The following is a 21,018-nucleotide window of genomic DNA, read 5'->3' on the forward strand; positions in this document are numbered from 1 at the left end:
GATCAGGGGGATGGAACACCTCTCCTATGAAGAAAGGCTGAGAGAGCTGGCGTTGTTCAGCCTGGAGAGGAGAATGCTTTGGGGAGACCTTATTGCAGCCTTTCAATACTTAAAGGGGGCTTATATGAAAGATGGGGACAAACTTTTTAGTAGGGCCTGTTGTGATAGGACAAGGGGTAATGGTTTTAAACTAAAAGAGGGTAGATATAGATTAGATCTAAGGAAGAAATTTTTTACGCTGAGGGTGGTGAAGCACTGGCATAGGTTGCCCAGAGAGGTGGTGGATGCCCCATCCCTGGAAACATTCAAGGTCAGGTTGGACGGGGCTCTGAGCAACCTGATCTAGTTGAAGATGTCCCTGCCCACAGCAGGGGGGTTGGACTAGATGACCTTTAGAGGTCCCTTCCAACCCAAACTATTCTATGAGTCTATGATTCTTTATGGATGTCCCCTGACGGTCTTAAAATTATGTCACCACTGGTTAGAAAAGTCTCAGAAATGCCAGTCTCTTGTGAAATTTTTGCGATAGAGGTATCAGTGTGGTCTTCACGACATGCTCTTATTCTACAAACCTTCACTTAATAAATAATTTACTATAGAAAATACTGACAAATTAAAGGGTACATTTCTAAGCCTCAGGGCTATAAGAACGATGTCCTAACAGCAACCCACCAAATGTATTCTGAGGATTGTTTTTCTGTGACACTTGAAATTGTCCTGGTTATAAGGCATTTTAAACTGAGACACATCACCTGAGCCCTCTGCTATTGTTAATTTGCCATTTACTTTAGAATCACCAAGATTTTACCATAAAAATGTTAATACCACTAAGGTATATGCGTATAATCATAAAAACTAACTCTGTTCAAGGGAGCCAAGTGTCCATATATTTCCTCTGTAATCAGTGGGTCTCTGAATGTTTTTCCTCTTTCTAGGGAAGATTCGACCAGCCTTTCTCACTACAGTTAGTTGTTTGGCACACCCTCTTAATAAACATTTTTAAAAATGCCATAGACTAGCATGGCACTTTTGTAGTACAGAAATATGACTCTGCACAGTAGTGCACAGTATAACAAAAAAATCAGAAAGTAACTTTCTATGGAACAAAAATAACCTCCTACTTATAATATATTTTATCTTATTTTCTTCTGCACCTGAAATGAAGAAGACTGAAATACGTGGAATTAATATTCAAAACTAGGTAATGTCTCCAGCTTATATGAATAAAAAGGAAAACTATTTGCAGTTAGAAGTTCTTTTTTAGAACCAGACACTAAAGATGAACTAAATTAAATATCAAGTATTGGTTTTACATGCTAAAACATACTTTACAATTAAACTAACCAAAATATCCATCTAAGGGATACTTTTTCTACCCATATAGTTACTATAAATAACAAATTAAGTCTTTCCCTTGTTTCTTAATTTGCCCTGGAGTACTGGAGTCTAAAAAACCCTCAAGTAGCTTATTAGCCTGTGAGGGATGGAAAGGAAAACTTGTACTTCTAGTTGCGGTATCAAATAACTGCAGATGAAAAATAAAGATAAGCAGTGAAAAGTAATTATATTAATTAAAAAACCCCCAAATATAAATACTAGCTACCCTTAAGACAGAAAAAAGGCATACTGGGCTATATTGGACTGATCATTAGCTACTATAAATTAGCCTGACTCAATATCTAAAAAAACCCCCTCGTTTTGTTTTGAAATGCTACTATATAGCTCTCAAGACAGTGTTATGCAATATGCTCACAAAGTATTTCTGCAGGTTTTTCCTTCAGATGAAGGTCCAGCTACAATCAGTCCTCTTTTCATCTTTGGCTGCCAGTAGCACTTGAAAGTATGTGATGGCATGCATGGGTATGCGCACATGGTATTTTGCAGGCAGATACAACAGCTGAGCTGGCTAGCTGCAGCCTCCCCTAAATCAGAGGCTACCTGATTATGATTAACTACATATGTTACTCAAGTTGCCAGATCTTGTTGAGCTGCAGGGTGAACTAACTTGAACTCAGCACCATCCTAACACATCTGTGTGGGTTTTGAGCAAACTTCATCTGGCCACTTTGGGGCATGGGCAGAAGGAGTTCACCTTTGCCTGAAGGTGCCTCCCCAGGCTATATGAGATGCAGCAGCTGAGTCTCCTGCAGAGGCCTCACCTACCTCTCCTACAAACTGGCTTCACGCAGGAGCTTCAGGATGGCAACACTTTGTTCTTCTTGTCTTTACCAAAACATAACCATTCACTTTCTCTACTACCAGTCTCATTGCAGCAAAGCAGAAAATGGTAATGCAGCATGGTTTGATGCATGACAAAGACTGCTGTTCCTCTCGGTTACATCTGTCAAAATCTAATCTAATAAATGAGATGATTGTTTCTCATTGAGGATGCTGTGACTGCATTGATTTAATGTCAGTAATCAGATGTTATGTAATACACTTTGCACTGGTTATTTAAACAATTAAGGCCATTATCAGTCACTCTCCATTCATCCCTCAAAAACATTCAATTTGAAGGATGTTATGGCACATAATTTGTATGTGCGTATTTGGATACAAACGTACTATGGCTTAGTGAGGTTGGCTCAAAAGCTTGAAGAAACAGGTTGGAATATACTGGATAAAATTTAGAGGATGAAGATGGTAAAGATAAGGCTAAGCACTCACAAGGGGATCTAACTGGTGGTCCCCACTGAAGCTAAATGAATTACAGACATAGCATCAGTAGCCTAGCACCAAAAATGACTCTAAACCAGGTCCGGTCTTTGCTCTTGAACAACTGTATCAAATAAGTCTCTCGTGGTAGGCAAGGCCACATTTCCTTCTCCCTGTCAAACTAGACCGAGTGGTAGCGTACTCCTGCCCTTTTCGGTTACGGGTGGGCAATGACTGGTCTAAACACACGTGCCCAACAGCTTGTTTTCACAGCCACGGTGTAAATATTACCCAGTAAGCCTGATTTCTGGAAGTGCTGCTCCAGGAATGAAATTCCCTTTCCAAATGTTTTTGTTTTGAAGAAATGGTTTTCATTTTCCTCACTAAAAAACAGTTTGCCTTTTTTTTCCCCACTGGCACATTCCAGTGGGATGCAGAGTAGAGAAGGAGACCCAGACCAATGAAGGCACTCTTTTCTCCACTGGGCACAGCTACGTGGCAAATTACTCCCATTTTCAACTGGAGCTACACACAGAAGTGAATTTTGTAAGACTGCAGAGAACCATGGCATTCACCCTCCCAAGAGAAGTTGCTTGTTGCCTTATCTACATATGAGAGTAAATGGAGACTTTCTCCTAACCTGGGAAAAATTCTGCAATAGCAGTACAGGAAACCAAAGGGTTCATTATGAGCAAAAGTAACCTCATGAGCACAGTTTTGTTAGAAACACCGTACAGTTTTCTGCTCAGTGCCACATTTTCTAGGACCATATGCTACACCGCTCTCCACCTTGCTGGTACAGGGCTGCAAAGTCTAGTTTTGTTGCACTTGGAGAGGCAAGCCAGCATTTCCCTTCCCCGGGGTGGCCTGCTGTGATGCCACCATCCGCAAGTGCTGGGACAGCAGGTGGGTTTAGTAGACAAAGCTCCATAGTCACTCCAGCAGAAATAATGAACTATGTTCAAGATGCATTTAAAAAGCTGTCATACTTGAGTCCGAATATAAGATAAGGGCAAATTTATACCCAAGATTCAAACAATGCAGAAATCAGGCAGATTTAAAAACAGTGCCTGATGTATGTAAAAGTTGAAATGAACTCCTTCCTTCACTAGGCTAATAAGCAAATTCCTATTCTTATTCTTATTCTTATTCTTATCATTGTTCACATACTATTACCACTTCTTACTTTCAAGGTAAGGTGAAGCTAAAAATTATATATCACCTCAAAAATTATTACCTTGAAAACATGGATGTGTTAGTCATTGTTGTATGAATATTTCCGTACCATCACCAAGTCCTGCACTGTCTAGAGCATGGTATCCCAAATCAATTTGTATAGCCATTCTTAACTGAGCAATTATTTGCAATAGCTTGCTACTTAACATCACTAGAGAGAATAACAGCAATTGCCACAATCCACCAACTTTGGGAGGACATACCCCGTATTCATATGCATTCCCTTTAGGTTAGTGCTCATAAAGAGCTGCTTCAGCTTGTAGCCAGGAGGAAACAGTGAGAGCATTTGGCTGACCAACGTCCCTTTCCTGGGTTCCCCAAAGGTGCCAAACCTGCACTAACCGTGCGGGGTTGCTCTGCAGCATGTTGACATACAACCCGATGAGTACATGTTCATCAGCCAGCCTGTCTGCAACATCGAGGCTGTACTGTAACCTGGAACGGGGTCAGGGGGAGAGAGGGTGCGGTCCGGACAGACAGAGGGAAATAAACAGAGAAAGCAGGAGCAAGTAAGATTGTGAAATGGGAATTTAGGAACGAATACTTAAGTGTTCTTAGGGAAAAAAAAACCCAAGTGCAGAAATTATTTTGTTATTATTGTAATTTATATGTTAAGTATTGGCAATTAAGTATATTGTTAAGTAATGGCTTAGGATGGTAGAATCCCACTTGATTACAGAGCCAGCCTCAAAAATCAGTGAGATGCCAGATCGGGCCAGGGACTGGAGCTGTACGGTACCATTAATTTCAAAATACAGCAGATTGTGAGGTCGGCACTATTTGCTTTAAGATACTATGTATTGCATATATACATTAAATATACATATGTTACACACAATTAACATACTGAAATTACAAGTTGGATTTGCTTGGAAGTGTCTGATCAAGACCTCACGCATCCAGGTGTACATAAATATATTTAAACATGCCCTACTTAGCTCACTGGGTTAATTGGTTATCACAATTTTCTCAGGAAAGATGTTTATAGAATACATTAAAAGCGGGAGGAATAGAGGCAAAGGTTTTGGTTTAGCTGTGTTAGTGCAAGCTACGAACATACTCTCTCTTTAACTTACCCTTTGCCTTTCAAGAAAGCTGGAGCAGCCCTAGCCAGCAGTTTGCTCTGCTCTACTTCAGTATTCTTGGAAGGAGAGCTAGTTAATAAGACAGGAAAACTAAGAAGAGGGTAAACAGTGATGTCTGAAATTCATTACAGAACAAGAGTTTGGAGAAACTCATTCAAGCGCCCTGGACTGTATAAAAATAACAACAGAAGCTTTAAAGAAATTTTAGAAAACTTCAGGAAATGCGAAGTCAGGAATTAGAGTTTTCCCTCCTGTTCTCCAAAAGCAAACTATAAAGCCTTCACCACAGAAAAGACAAACAAAATGTGCGTCTTTCACAAACGGAGAGCTGAAGGCTTGTGCAGTTTCCAGGTGGAGTCTGAGATAAAATCATCTTAAATGCAGCTTTCAAGCTGGGAAAGCTTCACCATAACAGCTAAATTGCTCTTCTCCACACTTGCCATAAGATAGTTTCAATAATCTATGGAAATGCGCTTATTTAGATCCAGTGATGGGATACACCAGTTTAATTTTCAGAAGTACTGTTCTTCTGTTGATTTAAAAAAATATAGAGTTCATCAAACCCACTTTTTTTTTCCTTATTACTGTATTTAATGGATTGCAATAACGGCATCTTTCCCAATGCTAAAATATCCATGTTAATAAGATAAATTTATCTTATCTAAATCTCGCTAAAAATGGAGAGATTGAAATGTTAGTTTTTCTTTCATGTTGCAGCATTTTTGGTGTAAAAAACTACAAAGCAAAACCAAAAGATATTTTACTTTCCTCTTTTAAAAAATTATTCACCTTTATTTTTTGGTTTGGCTACTGATACTGTAAATGTCTTTGATCAAAAGATGGGTGAGCATGCATGCACCTGTGCATCCGGGGTGTGTGTGTGTGTGTGTATAGGCAGATGATGTTGCACAAATGTGATGCATGATAAATCTGAGCAGATGTGGCTCTGATGGACTGAAGATCAAAACCTTTAATATTAGGACAAAGAAGGAATTCAGTAAGATGAGGTGTGTGCCATTCCCCTCCTTTTGGGAGGTCAAGGTTGGCAGCGGGGTTCTGAAAAGGATGGTACCGAAGGGTGTCCTAAGAACCCAAGCCCTATTGATTTATAATAAATTTGGAAGATAGTTTAATGAAATGCTGTACTGCATAGCAAGAAAAAATGCTTGCTTCACATTTCTATGCCCATCAGCATGCTACTTGTGTGTGTTGCGCTTCCACTGAAGCGATATCCACGCAGATAAACATGCTCCATTGCCATCTAGAAGGACATGTTTTCCACCCACGTTTTCTTCCCAGTTACAGAAGGAAAATGCATTCAAGGGGTACAGGGTGTGCCATTTCAGCCAAAAATGCAGCTTTTGGTTCTTAAAGTGAAGATAAGTATGTTGCCACAATGGGAGACCGAAGACCCCAGGGCAGATTTTGTGCTTTGCTTTCTAACAGTGCAGTGTGATGCCCCCTCTACCAACCGTAAGTTCTCCTCTCCTATGCTCCAGAAGCAACATAGTCAGGGTGGAGGGACAAGCAAGCAAACGTTACTTATTGAGCAATTGATAACATGTCTATCAGTGTCCATTTCCTTCTTAGTTGATTAAGTAAACATATCTTCCAACCTCTTCTTATGAGTTATGTTTTCTAAGTTTTTCTGATGTTTGAGTGTCCCCTCTGGACTGTCATGCTGGTTAGCTTATTTGTCTCCGTGCTGTTGCCCTACACTGGGTGCAAACCTCCAGGCAGATGTCTCCTCCTCCAGGGAATGAGTTTTAATGGCTTTCCACATGATGTCCCAGGGTCAGATGCAATCTAACAATCGTATTGCTGACTTCAATTAGTTTGTGGTTCACTGCAACTGCTAGGTCCTCTGTTAAAATACTTCTGTCCATCCAATTACGCTCCATCTTTTATTAGATTATTTGCTTCCTTGCTACAGCACTTTTCACTTATAATTACTGAGTTTCCTCTAACTGATTTCAGATCATTTGGACATCAATTACTACCACTGCAACTGAGCTCATTTTTTAATTTAGAAACTGCTCTCCAAGCACTCCTTCCCATAACTATTTCAACCTTTGTACCATCTACAAATTGCATACACTCACTCTATGGCTTCCACTAGGTCATTACAAGAAATAGTGCATAGTGTCTGACTTAGGATAGCCTTCAAGAATCCCAGCTGATATGTCCTCCTCCTAGAACGACAGCAAACTTGTGAAAATGTAATTACTGATTTTCAATGTTGCTCTTATACTAATTTCCCCTAGTCCACGTTTCCTTTGGCTACTTCTGTGTCATCTGGGACTATGCCAGAAGTCCTTTTAAGGTCAACCTGTATCGTATCTGCTGCTTCTTTTTTACCCACTGGACCAGTTATCCTGTCAATGAAACAAATTAGTTTGGTTTGACATAATTTGTTCTTGACAAATGCATGCTGGCTGTTTCTCATTGGTTTATTATCCTCCGGGTGCTTACTAATTCTTTCATAATTTCAGTATCTTTGGATACCAAGGTTAGGCTGTCTCTTGTATAATCCCTTCGATCTTTGTCCGTGTTTCCACCTTCAACCTTCCTTCATTTGGAAGAGCTGACATTTGTCCTTCTTGTTCTTCCACATCTTCCTACATCCTCCACATATTCCCCAAAATACAGCTAATACTTCAGAGATTGTTTTGGCCACAGTGAGTTTCTCTGGGTCCTACCAACTGGAACATATATTTTAAAGATATATTTCTGTTAGAATGGCACATTTTGTAAGATGCCAAAGAATGCTTCCCCATCTAAATTAAGAGACGAAACCTCCAACTCTGAGCAGATGTCTACAAAGATGTAGACCTAACAATATTGGTGTAAATGTTACACCCTCTTTAGTGTCTACCTGCCTACTAAACAATCAGACATATAAACCTTTTCTTTAGCAGGTAGAATATTGCTGATGAAATAAGGAGGATTCTCATCTTGTTCTGGAAACAACATACTAAGGCAACAGGCAGTTCAAGTCTACCACACTCTTTGGAGATAGAAACATGGACAACAGCAGCAACCACTATGTTTTGCTCCAAAGTTAGCTGTCGTCCAGAAATTTGGCCTAATGTCTTGCTATGCCGAGGTGGAATATCCAATTCTTTCTAGCTTTTATGTGGGGTTCAAAAAAGGCACCAGCTACTCTGACTCAACATCAAATAAGACTCAATTTCTCCTTGGCTATGGGCATTTGATACCATAGTGCATTCTTTCTATCTACCGCAGAATTGCCAAGTAATTTCAAGTTCAGCAGAATGTGCCGCATCACTCCGTTTATTCCAGTTCATTACTCCTTTAAAAGAACTAAATGTATTACCTGTGGGGGGAGGGCTGAGAAAAATGCAAGAAAAAACATTCTGTTTCATTTTACCCCACCTTAGCCCTGTAATTTGATAGCTTAAAGAAGACATTTATTAAGAAAGAGAAAGAGATTGTATCCATTACTATGTTAGCTATGTACTTTAAGGCAGCACTGACAGACTGCAACTGGGGAACAAAAGAATCCAAATAAGGGAGAAAACATTAATTCAGGGTATAGAGTTATTCCTCTTGACTGGACAGAAGTTTCTATAATGCTCAATTTACCTGTTTTGACATAACATCCAGTTCACTGGATTTGCAAGGGCATTACCTACTCCGCAGCAATATTCCCTTGTTCTGCTGCCCTCTAGGTAATCGGAGATCACAAAAACAAATGTGAGAATAAAACTGAATATTAGCTACAGTAAAAAAATTACAGGACTTGTGGTTTTAATCACATATTAGCTGCCGTCGCAGCAAATGACTGTGATTTGGTATTTGGGAGAAGATCACAGATTTTTTGTTTCTTCTTTTCTAATGTAAGTGCTTTAAAGTTGTTCTTGAGCTGTACAGAGCATATTGTTGACATCAATTTCCATGCAGTATATATTTAGAAGAAAGGTGCTTGTAATTGTTATGCCAACCTCCTCATTAAAACTCTCTTATGGACTTGGTGGCTCAAACTAAGCAAAGCAAGCAGGGAAATTTTATGTGGACTTTGCTTCTGATGTGGCTTGAAGAAACTAAGAAGCATCTCAGGGAAAGCCTGAATCCGACCTCCTTTGAGCTTTGGAATAATTGCATACCCACCCAAAATCGGTGCTTCAGATGCAATTAAACTGCAAATAACATATGATGTTCAATCTCCTTTCAGCTGTTCCTCACAATTTGTCATTGTATTTACTAGTTATCAAAGATCTTTCCTCTAATAAGATTCTTCTTCTTCCCAGTTAATTTCCCTTTTTCACCCATGGATCCAGAAATGAAGATGATATTGTGCTGAACGTATGAGACCATATCCATTTCCAGCAGCAGAATGAGTCAGCGTGCTGAATTCAGCATTTGCTGCTACAGGGAGAAACCAGTTGCGAATGGTTATGTTCTTATGTGAAGACAACTAGCTGAAATAAATACCATGGGAATGCTACAAATGACAGTCTGTGCCAATTCTCCTTTGAATAAACACTCTAATTACATAAAAACTTTCTTTAAAGCTGTCTGAAACCTCTGGACTAGATTGCAACACAAATTAAAGTAACCATAAGTTATCTGCAGTGAAAACACAGCCAGCAGAGCTTTCAGAGTTGATTACGTTCAGCTAAAGATTTTACCCTGAGTTTGTACAATTTTTATTATAATATGAATCACAGAACATTTAATATAAAATCAGCACAATTGCAAACAGAGCTGTCAAAGTCTGTTTCTCTGATGTATGAGAGGATAAGCTTCCACTAATGAGGCCTGATTTTCCCAGGGCAATAATAATAGTAAAACCTAAAAGAATGGATGAAGATACTGTTATTAGTCTAATACAGATTGAAAAACTTGGCATTTAGCAGAAAAGTACCTTGGTCTCAGTACTTTCTTACTGAATTATAGTAATGGATTAATCAAAAAAGAAAAAAAGAAAAAAAGAAAGGTCGTTACACTCCACAGTAAAAAAAAAATGGGGAAACTGTTCTTATCCAACTGCATATTTCTTTTATGCAGAATGAAATAGGCTCTTCCTCTAAGATGAGAGGGAATGCTGGAAAAAGGGTGCAGCAACCAGAGGCATCGGTCCAAATCCAACGCTCACCATGTAAATGGGAAGTCTTCATTAGCTTCAGTAGGATTTAGAGCCGCTTTTTCTGTGGCCATTTTGAAAAGCAAAGCAAAGTGGGAAGGTTATTGGCAAGCGGCGCTAACAGCAGAACACTAACCACCAGCAGCGAGAGACGTGGAAGGGGAAGAGGAGGCTGGCTGTGAGACTTGGAGTCGTTTCCAGGCTCTCGTGCAAGCCTCTTTTGTTCCTCGGTCAAGAACGCAACAGGCAAGTCATACACTGACGATGAAACCATAAAGGTGTAGTTTTTTTGGTTTTCAAAAACAATGTTTCCAACTTCCACTAGATACATTAATATTAATCCTATGTGAAAGGGTAAAATGAAAGATTTGTGCCGTGCAGAAGCAAGAGAAGTTGGCAAAGCCCACAGCCAGCAGGAAGTCTATTCAAAAGACTAATTAGAGCCACAGAAACCCTCTAGCCCACCAGAGTCTTCCTTAAAGAATATCTTTAGTAGTTTAGCAGAATTGCTAATGATTTAGTGCATGAGCTACAGAACTACGGCGATTAGTGGGTTAGTGCTCTCATACTGACCGTGAATTGTTGTGAAGCTGATTTACATACAGCTTTATAAGAGAATGCTCATCAGCCACAGGACTGGCTGCATTTATACCCCCAAGTAACCTGAATGATTCAAACAACGAAACCTTGTTAATACCCCAGAAACTGTACACAGAGAGCAGTGTGTTCAGAGTGGGTTCATTACAATAAATGCAATTTGCAACCATTTAGAAAGGATACTGACCTGACAGTTTGTAGGGTGCTTTTTCTTTCGAATAAAAAGATGCAAATTAAATTTATAAGAAATGAAAATAAAAATAATGAGAATAAGCTGTCAAACACTTAATATCCTGCTAGGTCAATGAAACAAAAGTTACGAAACTTTTAATATACAAGCAATGTAATTGCTTGACATATCAAGGTACTGTTAACTCTAAAAAAGCCAGAACTGACTGCTGCATCATGGAAACTTTTTGCTGTATAAGGATGTCATACTACCCACTTATAAGGAAGTCTGAGTACCTATGGTTGGGGGGGGAGTTATTGTCTCCCGCCTTCAGGGGATTCTCCACCAAGGAGTTCTTCCTCTAGGAGAAAGGGAATTCTAATGGCTCAGGAATCATGTACGTTTAATCCTGATAGTTAGAGACAGTCAGCTGAATTACTAAAGAACACAAAAGTAAACTAATCAGGAATTTTTCATATGTAAAGAAAAACAAGCAGCACAGTAGATAGTGCTGTGATTATTACTGCAGGTCCCTGGCCTAAATGGCAAAGCATAGTTTTGTTGAATGAGCACAAGGACTTCTTGGCGATAAACAGAAGCAACTGGTACACTCTTACAGAGCATTGCTCTTAATGACGTGTCCTGGAGAGGCCACAAATAGATTATCCTGCCTTGCACATAAAATCCCATGTATTCCAACAATAGAAAGGAATTTGCATTTGTAGTCTCACTGTCTGTATAGGCAGCAGATCTGGTCTTGGGGGCTGCTTTGGGACTGGCTTTCAAAAAGCATCTCAGTCACACCCAGCAGCTACTTGCACTAAGATAACACTGAGAATTTACAGTTTATAGCTCCTGGTAACAAAGTTCATAAATCAAAGTAGCAGTAAACCATCTTTACTCTGACACTGCGGTGTGGTACACTGTGGGTTTGGTTTTGATGTTAAAGTATGTAGCCATGCTTACCCAGAGATTGTGTTTGGTTATTTGGGAAAGCTGAAGCACTGACACATACAGCAGGAACCAAGCAATAAAATGCACCCAGGGAAGACATATTGCTCATCTTACCCAATACAGCGGGAAGTTATTTTTCTGCCACGTTCTCATCTATGTGTGTTGGTAGGCTTACACAGATTGGGTGAGACAGCTAGCAAATGTTACACACATATTTTGGCTGTATGAGCCAAAATACTGAGCCAAAATGTACATAGTCAGCTGCAAGCACCTTCTCTTTAGGATTAATGTTTCTGACAACTCTTCTCTGGTTTGTTTGCTGAAGCGTCACCATAGTCCAAGACTACTCCTTCTCTCTTGTAGCCTTTAATGAAAATCTGAATGGTTTAACAGGAGTAAGGATGTCTTGCTATATCTTGCAAGTATGAACACATTTTCTCTTTGTTCATATCATATCTTGCAGCACAATGCAGACATTCCCAGTAGGCAACGGCATGTCCCAGTTCCTATTCCCACAGTGCTGCTACAAAATGGCTTCTCAACAGCCCATTTTCAGCCCCATGGGAGGGTGCCTAGGTTACATGTGAGCACATTTTAGCTGGACATAGTGGTTCAAATGAGAACTGAAGTTCTGTGCTCTGCTGTGAGGAGCTTGGGGTGCCCTGACTCCAGCTCTCCATCCAGATATCTGGATATCAGTCCAAAATCACCAAGGCATTTCTCTGCTCATGTCTGTTAATTTTATTTTGTGGGTGGTTTTTTGGTTTTGGTTTTTTTTTCTGGGAGGGAATTGAAAATTGAAACCTCTACCACTATCATATAATGGTTTAATATAAACAAGGATAAGAACTCACCTTCTGTTTGCAAAAGGACTTCCTGAGGGAACAGAGTGGGAGAAGAGTGTGTCGTTCATGCTGGTTACAGGTCGGGGGGGCCTAGAAGGCGGCAAAATATCCAGTTGCATTAATTTTGCACAAAAACCCCCTCCATCAGCAACAGTATTTACAGAGAATTGAATGAGCTTCTTGTTTAAAGTAACATTACTACTGGCATCTTCTGCTTTAAGCAGCAATAGTTCCAAATTAAAGATGCTGTGTTTTTAAGCAGAAGTTGATAAAAACACACCGTTACTTAGGCCTGGAAGGAAATAATGCTTTTGTGTGTTCTGCGGTGAGTTTTAAGCAACTTAATTTTTTTCTCTGCTTTGGCAAAATAACCACTATGCCTTTTTCCCTTTTCAGAGCCTGTAGTCCAGGGTGCAGTCACTGCTTTCAACCAGTTAGGCTGAGCACTGGTAGCAGGTTCGCTGTGGCAGCATGGAAGTCTGCGGGGGGTAACTGCCAAGAAATTACACATCTTTTCATGAGGTTATCCCTGGCGCTAAGCCCCACGCTAGCATATCCACATAGTGACCACAGTGTACCCATAGCCCTCAGTATCCCATAAAATACATGTAGAACTAAACTGGTTTAACTCCAAAGCTTTTCAACTGGTATATCAAACCCCCAAATCAAAATTTAAAGTAAGTCTCTAGTTTAAGAGGACCCATTAATAATGATGGTTTTATTATTACATTCTTTATTTCCTGCTCTTGCTGAAAATGAAATGAGAAGGAATATTTCCTCTGCTTTCTTTTATTGTCTACTCTTAAAAAATATTTTGTGCATAATCTTCCTTCTGTATCCATTAAGGAGAAATTTCCCCTTCTTAATGGACTTCTTACGCAACATTGGGCAAAAGATCTAGACATTCTGGAAAAACTAAAAAATACGTTATTAATATCACAGGGTTTTCAATCAGATATGAGCAGAACCTGAAGCCATATGTAATTCAGACTTCAGACTGCCTGGATTTCAAGTTGGTTAATATCCCCTTTAAGCTCTGTGAAAGATCTGTCTTGCTTTCTGAATTCTGCAGATGTGCAAATCAAAATATAGTAGCCATCTGCTAAATATTCACTGGGCTCCAATTGTGCAAGACAACCGGTCATCCAAACCATCTGTAAGAAATGAAGAAAGCCAGTTCTGCACAGAAGTGAACTATTGCTACATGTTTTCTTTCCTATTTTCTAACTGTTAGAAAACAAGCATAAATGTGGTCTTTGACAAATCCAAATGGAATTCTCAGCATGACAATACCACACTGATTTTAAGAAGTTTAAAACTGGGAATAGAAGGATGTAGGATTTGGCATGTTATTTATTTACATGAAAATATAGTTTTAGCCTAACCCTGCGCCTGCAGACCCACATGAAAAACTCTGGTTCTGGTCAGTCACGAATTTGAGCAGCAGCACTGTGTGCTCTACGTACTTATGGAGAAGTGTTTAAAATTATTTTTCACGGACCCCTTCATCAGAGCTAGGAAGAGCTTGGATGAGGCCATCACCAGAGCCAATCCACTGGAAAGGTCATTGTGTTGTAAGTCTTGAAATACAGAGATTTGAAAATAAACTTTGACAGAATACTTAGAAATTAATTTTATTTAATGGGTAAGCAACTGGTATTTTGTTGCCTGGGAATTGTAAACTGGTAATTGATGTAGGAGCAATAGTTCACACCAACTATGTGCGACTACTGCATTTTTCCTTTTCTCAATGCAATCACTGGCCAGTGAACACATTCAAAAACTAATGGGGCACAGGCTGGGGTTTCTGGAAGATGGGTCCAACCCTGGGCTGTGGAGTCCTAAACAGCAGAGGAGAAGGCAGGAGAGGCTGGTTCTCAACACTGCCCCAGAGAAGGAGGCAGGAGGAGTGCTCCCTTGGCAGAGCTTGGGCTCTGCTTTGCCTTGCACCCAGTCCACCTCTGCTGACTAAGTGGGTATGTGGCACCCACGGACTTCAGCAAATCACCACATACACACTTCGGGTTAATGTCTTCTCTAAGCTTTATCTCAAAATAGGGGTGGAAGAGAAAGTTTCTAAACCCCAAAAGAGCTCTTCCCTTTCACTGTCTCTGTATTCAAAGACAATTTTTTATTTGGCTCTGGACTCTGATAAAAAGTTAAGGATTGGTAATAATGACGTTATTGCATTTTTTCCAAGCTCCTTCCTCCAAGAAGTGTACTAAAGAAGAAAATACTCACCAAGTATCTCTTTTGCAGCCAAAATGAAATGGAAAAGAGATCATTAATTACATTGTCAGTTTAATATGTATGTGGTCTAAGTAAGTAGTGCATTGGATATATTCCATTCTTATGCCTCTGATTCTGCAAAAAGCATGAGTGCCTCTACGCATAAAAGGTCATTGATCTGTTTACATATGCCGAGTTACCCTTGCGTACAAATGTCTACAAACTCCAAGGCTTTGCTAAGGTTTTGTGATTAACATTAGTTTGTCAATTCTTATGTGAAGAAAACTATATTAAACTAATCTGAGCTTTCCCAGGGCAAGTTTCTTGAAGGCTGATGCCCACTGTCACATTCCTCAGGTTCAGCTTGAATATCAAATGGATGTTCAAACATACATATACAGTTGTGTGATGTGATAAGACAAGAACAGCAGACTTTACGGTAAAGCAAAGGAAAACTCAGCTATTGACTATAAATGTGTATCTTTCTGAGGTTATTTCTAAATTTCTGGAAATGAGTGATTAAGCTTTCTGATAGAAGTGAGCTGATGATACTCAAGCAACTTTCCTCAAGAAGGCAGAAAACACTTAATACTATTGAAATATGCTATGTAATAAATGCATGTTATGGCGTAACACATACCCGCAGTAATAAACCGAATTAAATAAGAGGAATTTTCCAGAGTGCTCCATGCTGGTCTAACCTCTTCACACTGATGTCAAAAATAATGCTCCCACACACTCAGATGGAAATGAAGTCAGGTCAGTGCAGAATGCATTTGAAAAATACCTTCATGATGCACTGGCCACACTATTTGTCATCTCTGCAGTCTGGTGTTTCTTTTTTGTTGCAAATCTTACATACAGAAAGGAAAAATGACCCCTCCATTGGTGGGGGCAGTTCCTCCATCAGGTTGATGACATCTTGATAACTACTCCTCTAGATGAGCCTTAGATGTGTTTCTTGCCTAACTGAAAATTTTGTGTGGCACCAGTAAAACAAAAAACCCATGCAGTCTTTCTGTCTGGTACCACTCAAAAGTGGAATAACGATGAAAAGGAAAGGCTGTATAGTAATGCAGAGAGTACTTGTCCCCATTGAAGCCAGAAGCTAAGAAAAGGATACTGTTTTGTTGCCAAAATTCTTCCATTTAACGCACATATAAACCCTTTTTTGCCTGGATTCCTGCCCAGAGCTGTTTCTCTCAACTTCCATTATGTTTAAAAATAAAAATCACATCAGCGAGAAGATATTCTCAGTGAGGTACTGTAGCATATCTCTCCCCTCAGTTAATTTATGTGAATTATGCTGTAGATCATGCTACCTCCACAACTTACAGGTTTTTCACTCATGTATCATTATAGCCAATATATATTGCCAAGTTATATCACCTTCAGTCTATGACTAAAGAGAAACTCTATCATAAAGCAAAATAGATGGTGGTTTGTTCTCACATCCAATCACTCTAAATTATGTCTGTATAGTTAGGAAGAAGGGAAGGTGTTAATTTCACAGCAAAGATTTGGAACAGATCCTACTCAATTATGGTACCTTCCCCTTGCCTTGCCTAAATGCATTTAATCCATTCACAGTAGCCCAGTTTTTACTTCCCGTTGTCTTCTGAGATACCCCCAGGCCTTCGAGGGCCTCCAGCCAACAGGGAACAGAGGCTTCTCTTTCAGTTTCATGCTCCCTGTCTCTTTCCATTTCTCTAAAGGATGGCCAAAATCTGCCCTGTGAAATTATCACTAACTTGCCAGCAGAGCCAGGCTTTTATACCACGCACAGCAGTAGGGTAGCTCAGCAGATCCAGCTCCGGATGATTTCTTCCACAGAACAACATCCTCCAATTACACCTCCATAAAGAGGTGCAGGGGTTTTAACTGACAGTCGTGTAACAGGGATTTGGCACTACCTATCTGTCAGAGGCGCCTTGTGTCTGAAGAGCAGAGCACTCTTTTACGCCTTGAAAAAGTTCTGCTATAACCACAGGAGGAGGACCATCAGCATGATTTATCCTTAAAATGTCAGGTAGATTAGGTGAACTTTCCAGGTGCCGCACAGCCCACAGTGGCCGATGTGCACTTGCCCTTAAAGATGCTACATACAAAGCATTCAGCACTGACAAAAGTAAGTATGTATAATAATTACAGACCGGAATAGTTCCAGCAGCCAGTAACACAGATATGCAGCATGCAAATACAATTTTAATGGCTGCTGCTTGAAATGCTTCAGTCAGGGCCCCTGGGAAGATGGTTAAGCAAGCTATTTTCTTAAGAAATACATCAGAATAAGAGAAATACTTTAAAGACAGCATTTTTGGAATCATTTTTCCAAGTTAATTTCTTTGTAACTTTCTTCCAAACCATGTCTTGATTTTTCCTGAATTCTATGGAAAATTTAACTTTTTTTTTTTTGAAGGACCCAGGAAGCAAAGGTAAAACAAACTGATAAATGAGAAAATCTGAGCAACTGCCACTATGGACGGTGGACAAACTTTAGAAAAAAAAGTATCCAAAGTGATAATTTCTTCACCCTGCACAAATACGTTTTCTCTCTGCTTTGTGTTTCTTGACTCCTGCACAGAAAAAGTAGTGACATAAACTACTATACCAAAAAAATAATTTTGCTTTCCCAAAATATCAAAACGTAAAGATAATAGACTCTCTTCAAGTGACTTGGCGATTGAGTAAGTGACTTCTTATGCAGACTCTTCAGGGCTGGGTGAAGCCACAGCTCCACTAAAGTCAGCGAGAACTCTGACACCGATTTCAACAAAATTGGTCAGACTTCACTTTTCTCTGGTCCCTCGTGTCAAGACATACCTGTGATACACTGAAGTTGAGAGTCTCTAGATGAAAAAACTAATGTTCTCAGCATGAATACATCCCAAAGTGCTGAAACTATGAAACTGCATGGATATCTCTTGAGGAGAATGGGGATATACCAACATTGTGTCCCAGTATTTGGTTATATGTACATATCCCACTGACTTTTCAAGTGAAGTCACACCAGAAGAACATTTTTATATTAAATACCCCTATCAGCAAATTTGCACTTGATGCATTGAGCTTGGTACGCCACAGCTGCCTCACGTTTTGTTCAAAGCTACAGCATCTACACTCGGTGTAAGCAACTCCTACGACAAAGCTTACTTTCTCTACAGCACACAGATACTTACACAATATGAGCCAGGTTTAGAGGTTTTTCAGGCTGGTCAGGGAACATTGGGTGCAAAGGTTCACGGCTGGAAGCACAGCTTAAAGACTTGCTAAGTGCATTAGTTAGCTTCTTAGCAGGTGATTTCTGGGAGGAACAAGGAAGGTAGAGGTAATCTGGACAAGTAAGGTGCATACTGTTTCTGCTATAGGAAGCACAAAGCAACAGGAAGCTCTACGGCTTACGTATCTATCGACTGACATCCCCCTTGCCTCCCTCCTACCCCGAGAGTCTGGTAAGGCAAAGACTGCTCAGTTCGGAGGAAAGATTACTCTTACCTTCGGGGACCTTTAGAGTAGGCTCGGGGGGTATATCTATATGGACAGATGCAGTTGCCATGGCTTCTTTGCAATGCTGCACTCAGGTAGTATTGAATGAAGGACAGCACAAAGTTAGTGTCACCTGGACTGGAGCTGGCTCATACCTCACCATCTTGGGAGTGCAAGCAGAACAAATCTATGTATGCCTGTCCATATAGATACACTGTAGGGGACACCGTTTCCTTCCTAGTTGTGAGCCAGGCACAAGGCTGCTATATTCTTTCTCCTCGCTAGTATTTCCCTCCTCAGCTCCAGCACCCTGTACTGTTGAGCTGCTTTTATAAAGCTCCTCTTCCACCTCCCGTGGCTGCTGCACCCCCTGCCACACCAGGGAACGGGAAATTTGAGACATGTGCATGGCAGGAATTGCCCCACCATGCCAGCAGCGCGCCAGAAGCGGCTGACGTACTGTCACTGTCACCAAAAGATGGGGAGGCTCTGTGCAAGAAGCATGCTTTTCACCCTGAAATCCCATCAGCGAGACTAAAAAAAAAAAAAGAGTATTTTCTGCTTTCTAGTTTTATTTGGACACTCTTTGCAGTTGAACACTTTTCTAAGGAAGGGCTCGGAGATCTAGGGTGTCTTTTAGGCTGTGTGAGAGATTCTCAGGGAATCCAACCCACCTCTGTGATTCAGCTCCTCTGCGGGTAAAACAGGGGTAGTGATCCTTACACTGACTCCTCCCCCCAGAACACAGCTCTACACGCTGAAATTTAAAAATCTTTTTGGAACTTAACAGGAGTGGTATTGTATTTCTGCACACACATCCTGCATCGACTTATGACTGTAATCAAGGTAATAACTAAACATTTCTATTACAGAAATCCAACCTAAATATGTAAAGTTCAGGCTTATTCTCTTTCATTATAAATACGATTTCACTCTGAATTGAGAACAGTTGAGTTCCACTGCACCCATGAACACCTTTAATCTGCACGTGGAGCTCGATACAGCTGCATTATGGAGAATGCTAACCAGGTTTAAACAAATGCTAATGAATGCTACAGAAAGGCAATTTCAAACGTGAAGCAAAACATTTGTTTCTGACAAGGAAACATTTGAAACCACTAGGCATGTAGTCACGTTTTTGTCTTCTGCTGAGCAGGAATCTTAAGTTTTCCAATTACTTCCTACCTTTAATTACAGCTCCCTGGCTACAGCAAAAAATGGTTTTATAGCATAAATTGCTGTTAGGAATTGAGGTGGGCACTCTCCTATTCAGAGACTAAACTCAAGCCATTCGTGTCTATGCAACAAGCAGCAATTAGGACCCACAAAAACAATTACAGACCCAGATCGGCTGGGATGCAGGGCTGTGTGACTGGCATACAGAGCAAACCACGTCAAATTTAACCCTTGCCTGCTCCATCAACAGAAAAACAGACATTTTAGAAGTGTGAAGCTTCAGAACTTTGTTAAAAAATACACAAAGTGCTGTACAAACGTGAGTTGTTGCTATATGCATAATTTTCTTTTTTTCTAACAATATACTTTTGTAATATTTGAGATTAGTTAGGATTTTTCTGCTGGTCTCTGGATTTGAACCCTGAAGGATTGAGATGCTCCGTGACCAAGGGCTTCTGTTGGGGCTTTGCTCCAGCCGGTGGAGAGCTTAGACCCCAGGTCTGTTGTCCTTCAGAGAAGGTTAATGTAGCTGTTGATAATTCTCTTTCAGCTTAGAAAAAGCATTGAATTATTTTGTTTAACAACGAAAAGATTGAAGTGTGTTTTTCTCTACAGTAAACAGGACTGTGGATCTAAGGCTGTGATCACGCTCAAATCTACAGTGCCAGGACCATCCCAAATGCTACGCATATGCTGCAGCCACTCGACTGAAAATATTGATGAACGAGCATTAAGTATTCATCATTTCATTTACACGTAGCCAAACAGAGCAAGCCAATGACGATTTTACCGTGAGTCCTGTGGGAATGGGAGAAAATGCTGTGCGCCTGGCGCCCTGCTGCCAGCCCCTCCTGCGCTGCCCTCCCCGCAGCATGCACCGTCACGGGTGCCCCAGATCCTCACCCAGAAAAGACCATTTCCACCTCTGCTCTCTCCCGACGGCTCCCAAGGCCGGAGCCTCCCCGACGGCGTCACCAATCTGAACCGGCAGCCCGGTTCCCGGCCTCTCCGTGCCAGACAGCTGCCCGGAGCTGCGGCCGGGGGCTCCTCCGCCGGCTGGAGGGCAAAGCAGTCTGCAGCGAGGTGCGAGCCTTCCCTTACCCATGACGTGTACTCTTTCATTTGGTGCTGGTTGCTGTGGGAACCGCTGGCATGGCCCCTCCAGAAGCAGTCCTGACAGAGCTGGTAATTGTGACACTGCTGGCAGCGGTAGCGAAACCCCATCATGCTCTCGCTGTGGCAGTAGGAACACTCAACGGGGTGGAAGACTGCGCAGGAGAGAGAAATGCCGAGCCGTAAACCAAAGCAGAGAAACCCCCAGCAAAAGTTTATGGACAAAGCCCCAGACTGAAGGGCGAATCCCTTCTTTGTTTCTAGCGATCTGCAGCGTCGGATGCTGCCTGCAGCTTTGACCCGTGAAAACTCTAGTAGCCGCCCAGCAACTTGTGCTGAGCCACAGGCAACGCTTCCTACACTGGG

The 21,018-nt window shown here is 40.8% G+C and overlaps 1 protein-coding gene across 17 annotated transcripts in view; it reads right to left on the reverse strand.

The window, feature by feature from the left end:
* DTNA (dystrobrevin, alpha) overlaps positions 1-21,018 on the reverse strand; it is a 223,721-nt gene that overhangs the window by 33,327 nt on the left and 169,376 nt on the right. For 3 of the 17 annotated variants that reach the window (XM_009331409.1, XM_009331405.1, XM_009331408.1), the window contains 8 exons: positions 20,641-20,807; positions 18,057-18,181; positions 14,890-14,898; positions 12,658-12,738; positions 10,868-10,891; positions 10,657-10,746; positions 4,968-5,045; positions 4,234-4,326 (listed from right to left, as the gene is read on the reverse strand). In XM_009331409.1, coding sequence (XP_009329684.1) covers positions 4,234-4,326; positions 4,968-5,045; positions 10,657-10,746; positions 10,868-10,891; positions 12,658-12,738; positions 14,890-14,898; positions 18,057-18,181; positions 20,641-20,807 — 667 coding nt within the window. The remainder of the gene's footprint in view (positions 1-4,233; positions 4,327-4,967; positions 5,046-10,656; positions 10,747-10,867; positions 10,892-12,657; positions 12,739-14,889; positions 14,899-18,056; positions 18,182-20,640; positions 20,808-21,018) is intronic. The other 14 variants (XM_009331418.1, XM_009331419.1, XM_009331407.1 and 11 more) reach the window with 13 other exon arrangements.

The sequence above is a fragment of the Pygoscelis adeliae genome, unplaced genomic scaffold (genome assembly GCF_000699105.1).
Source record: "Pygoscelis adeliae isolate BGI_AS28 unplaced genomic scaffold, ASM69910v1 Scaffold108, whole genome shotgun sequence".
In the NCBI taxonomy this organism is placed as follows: domain Eukaryota; kingdom Metazoa; phylum Chordata; class Aves; order Sphenisciformes; family Spheniscidae; genus Pygoscelis; species Pygoscelis adeliae.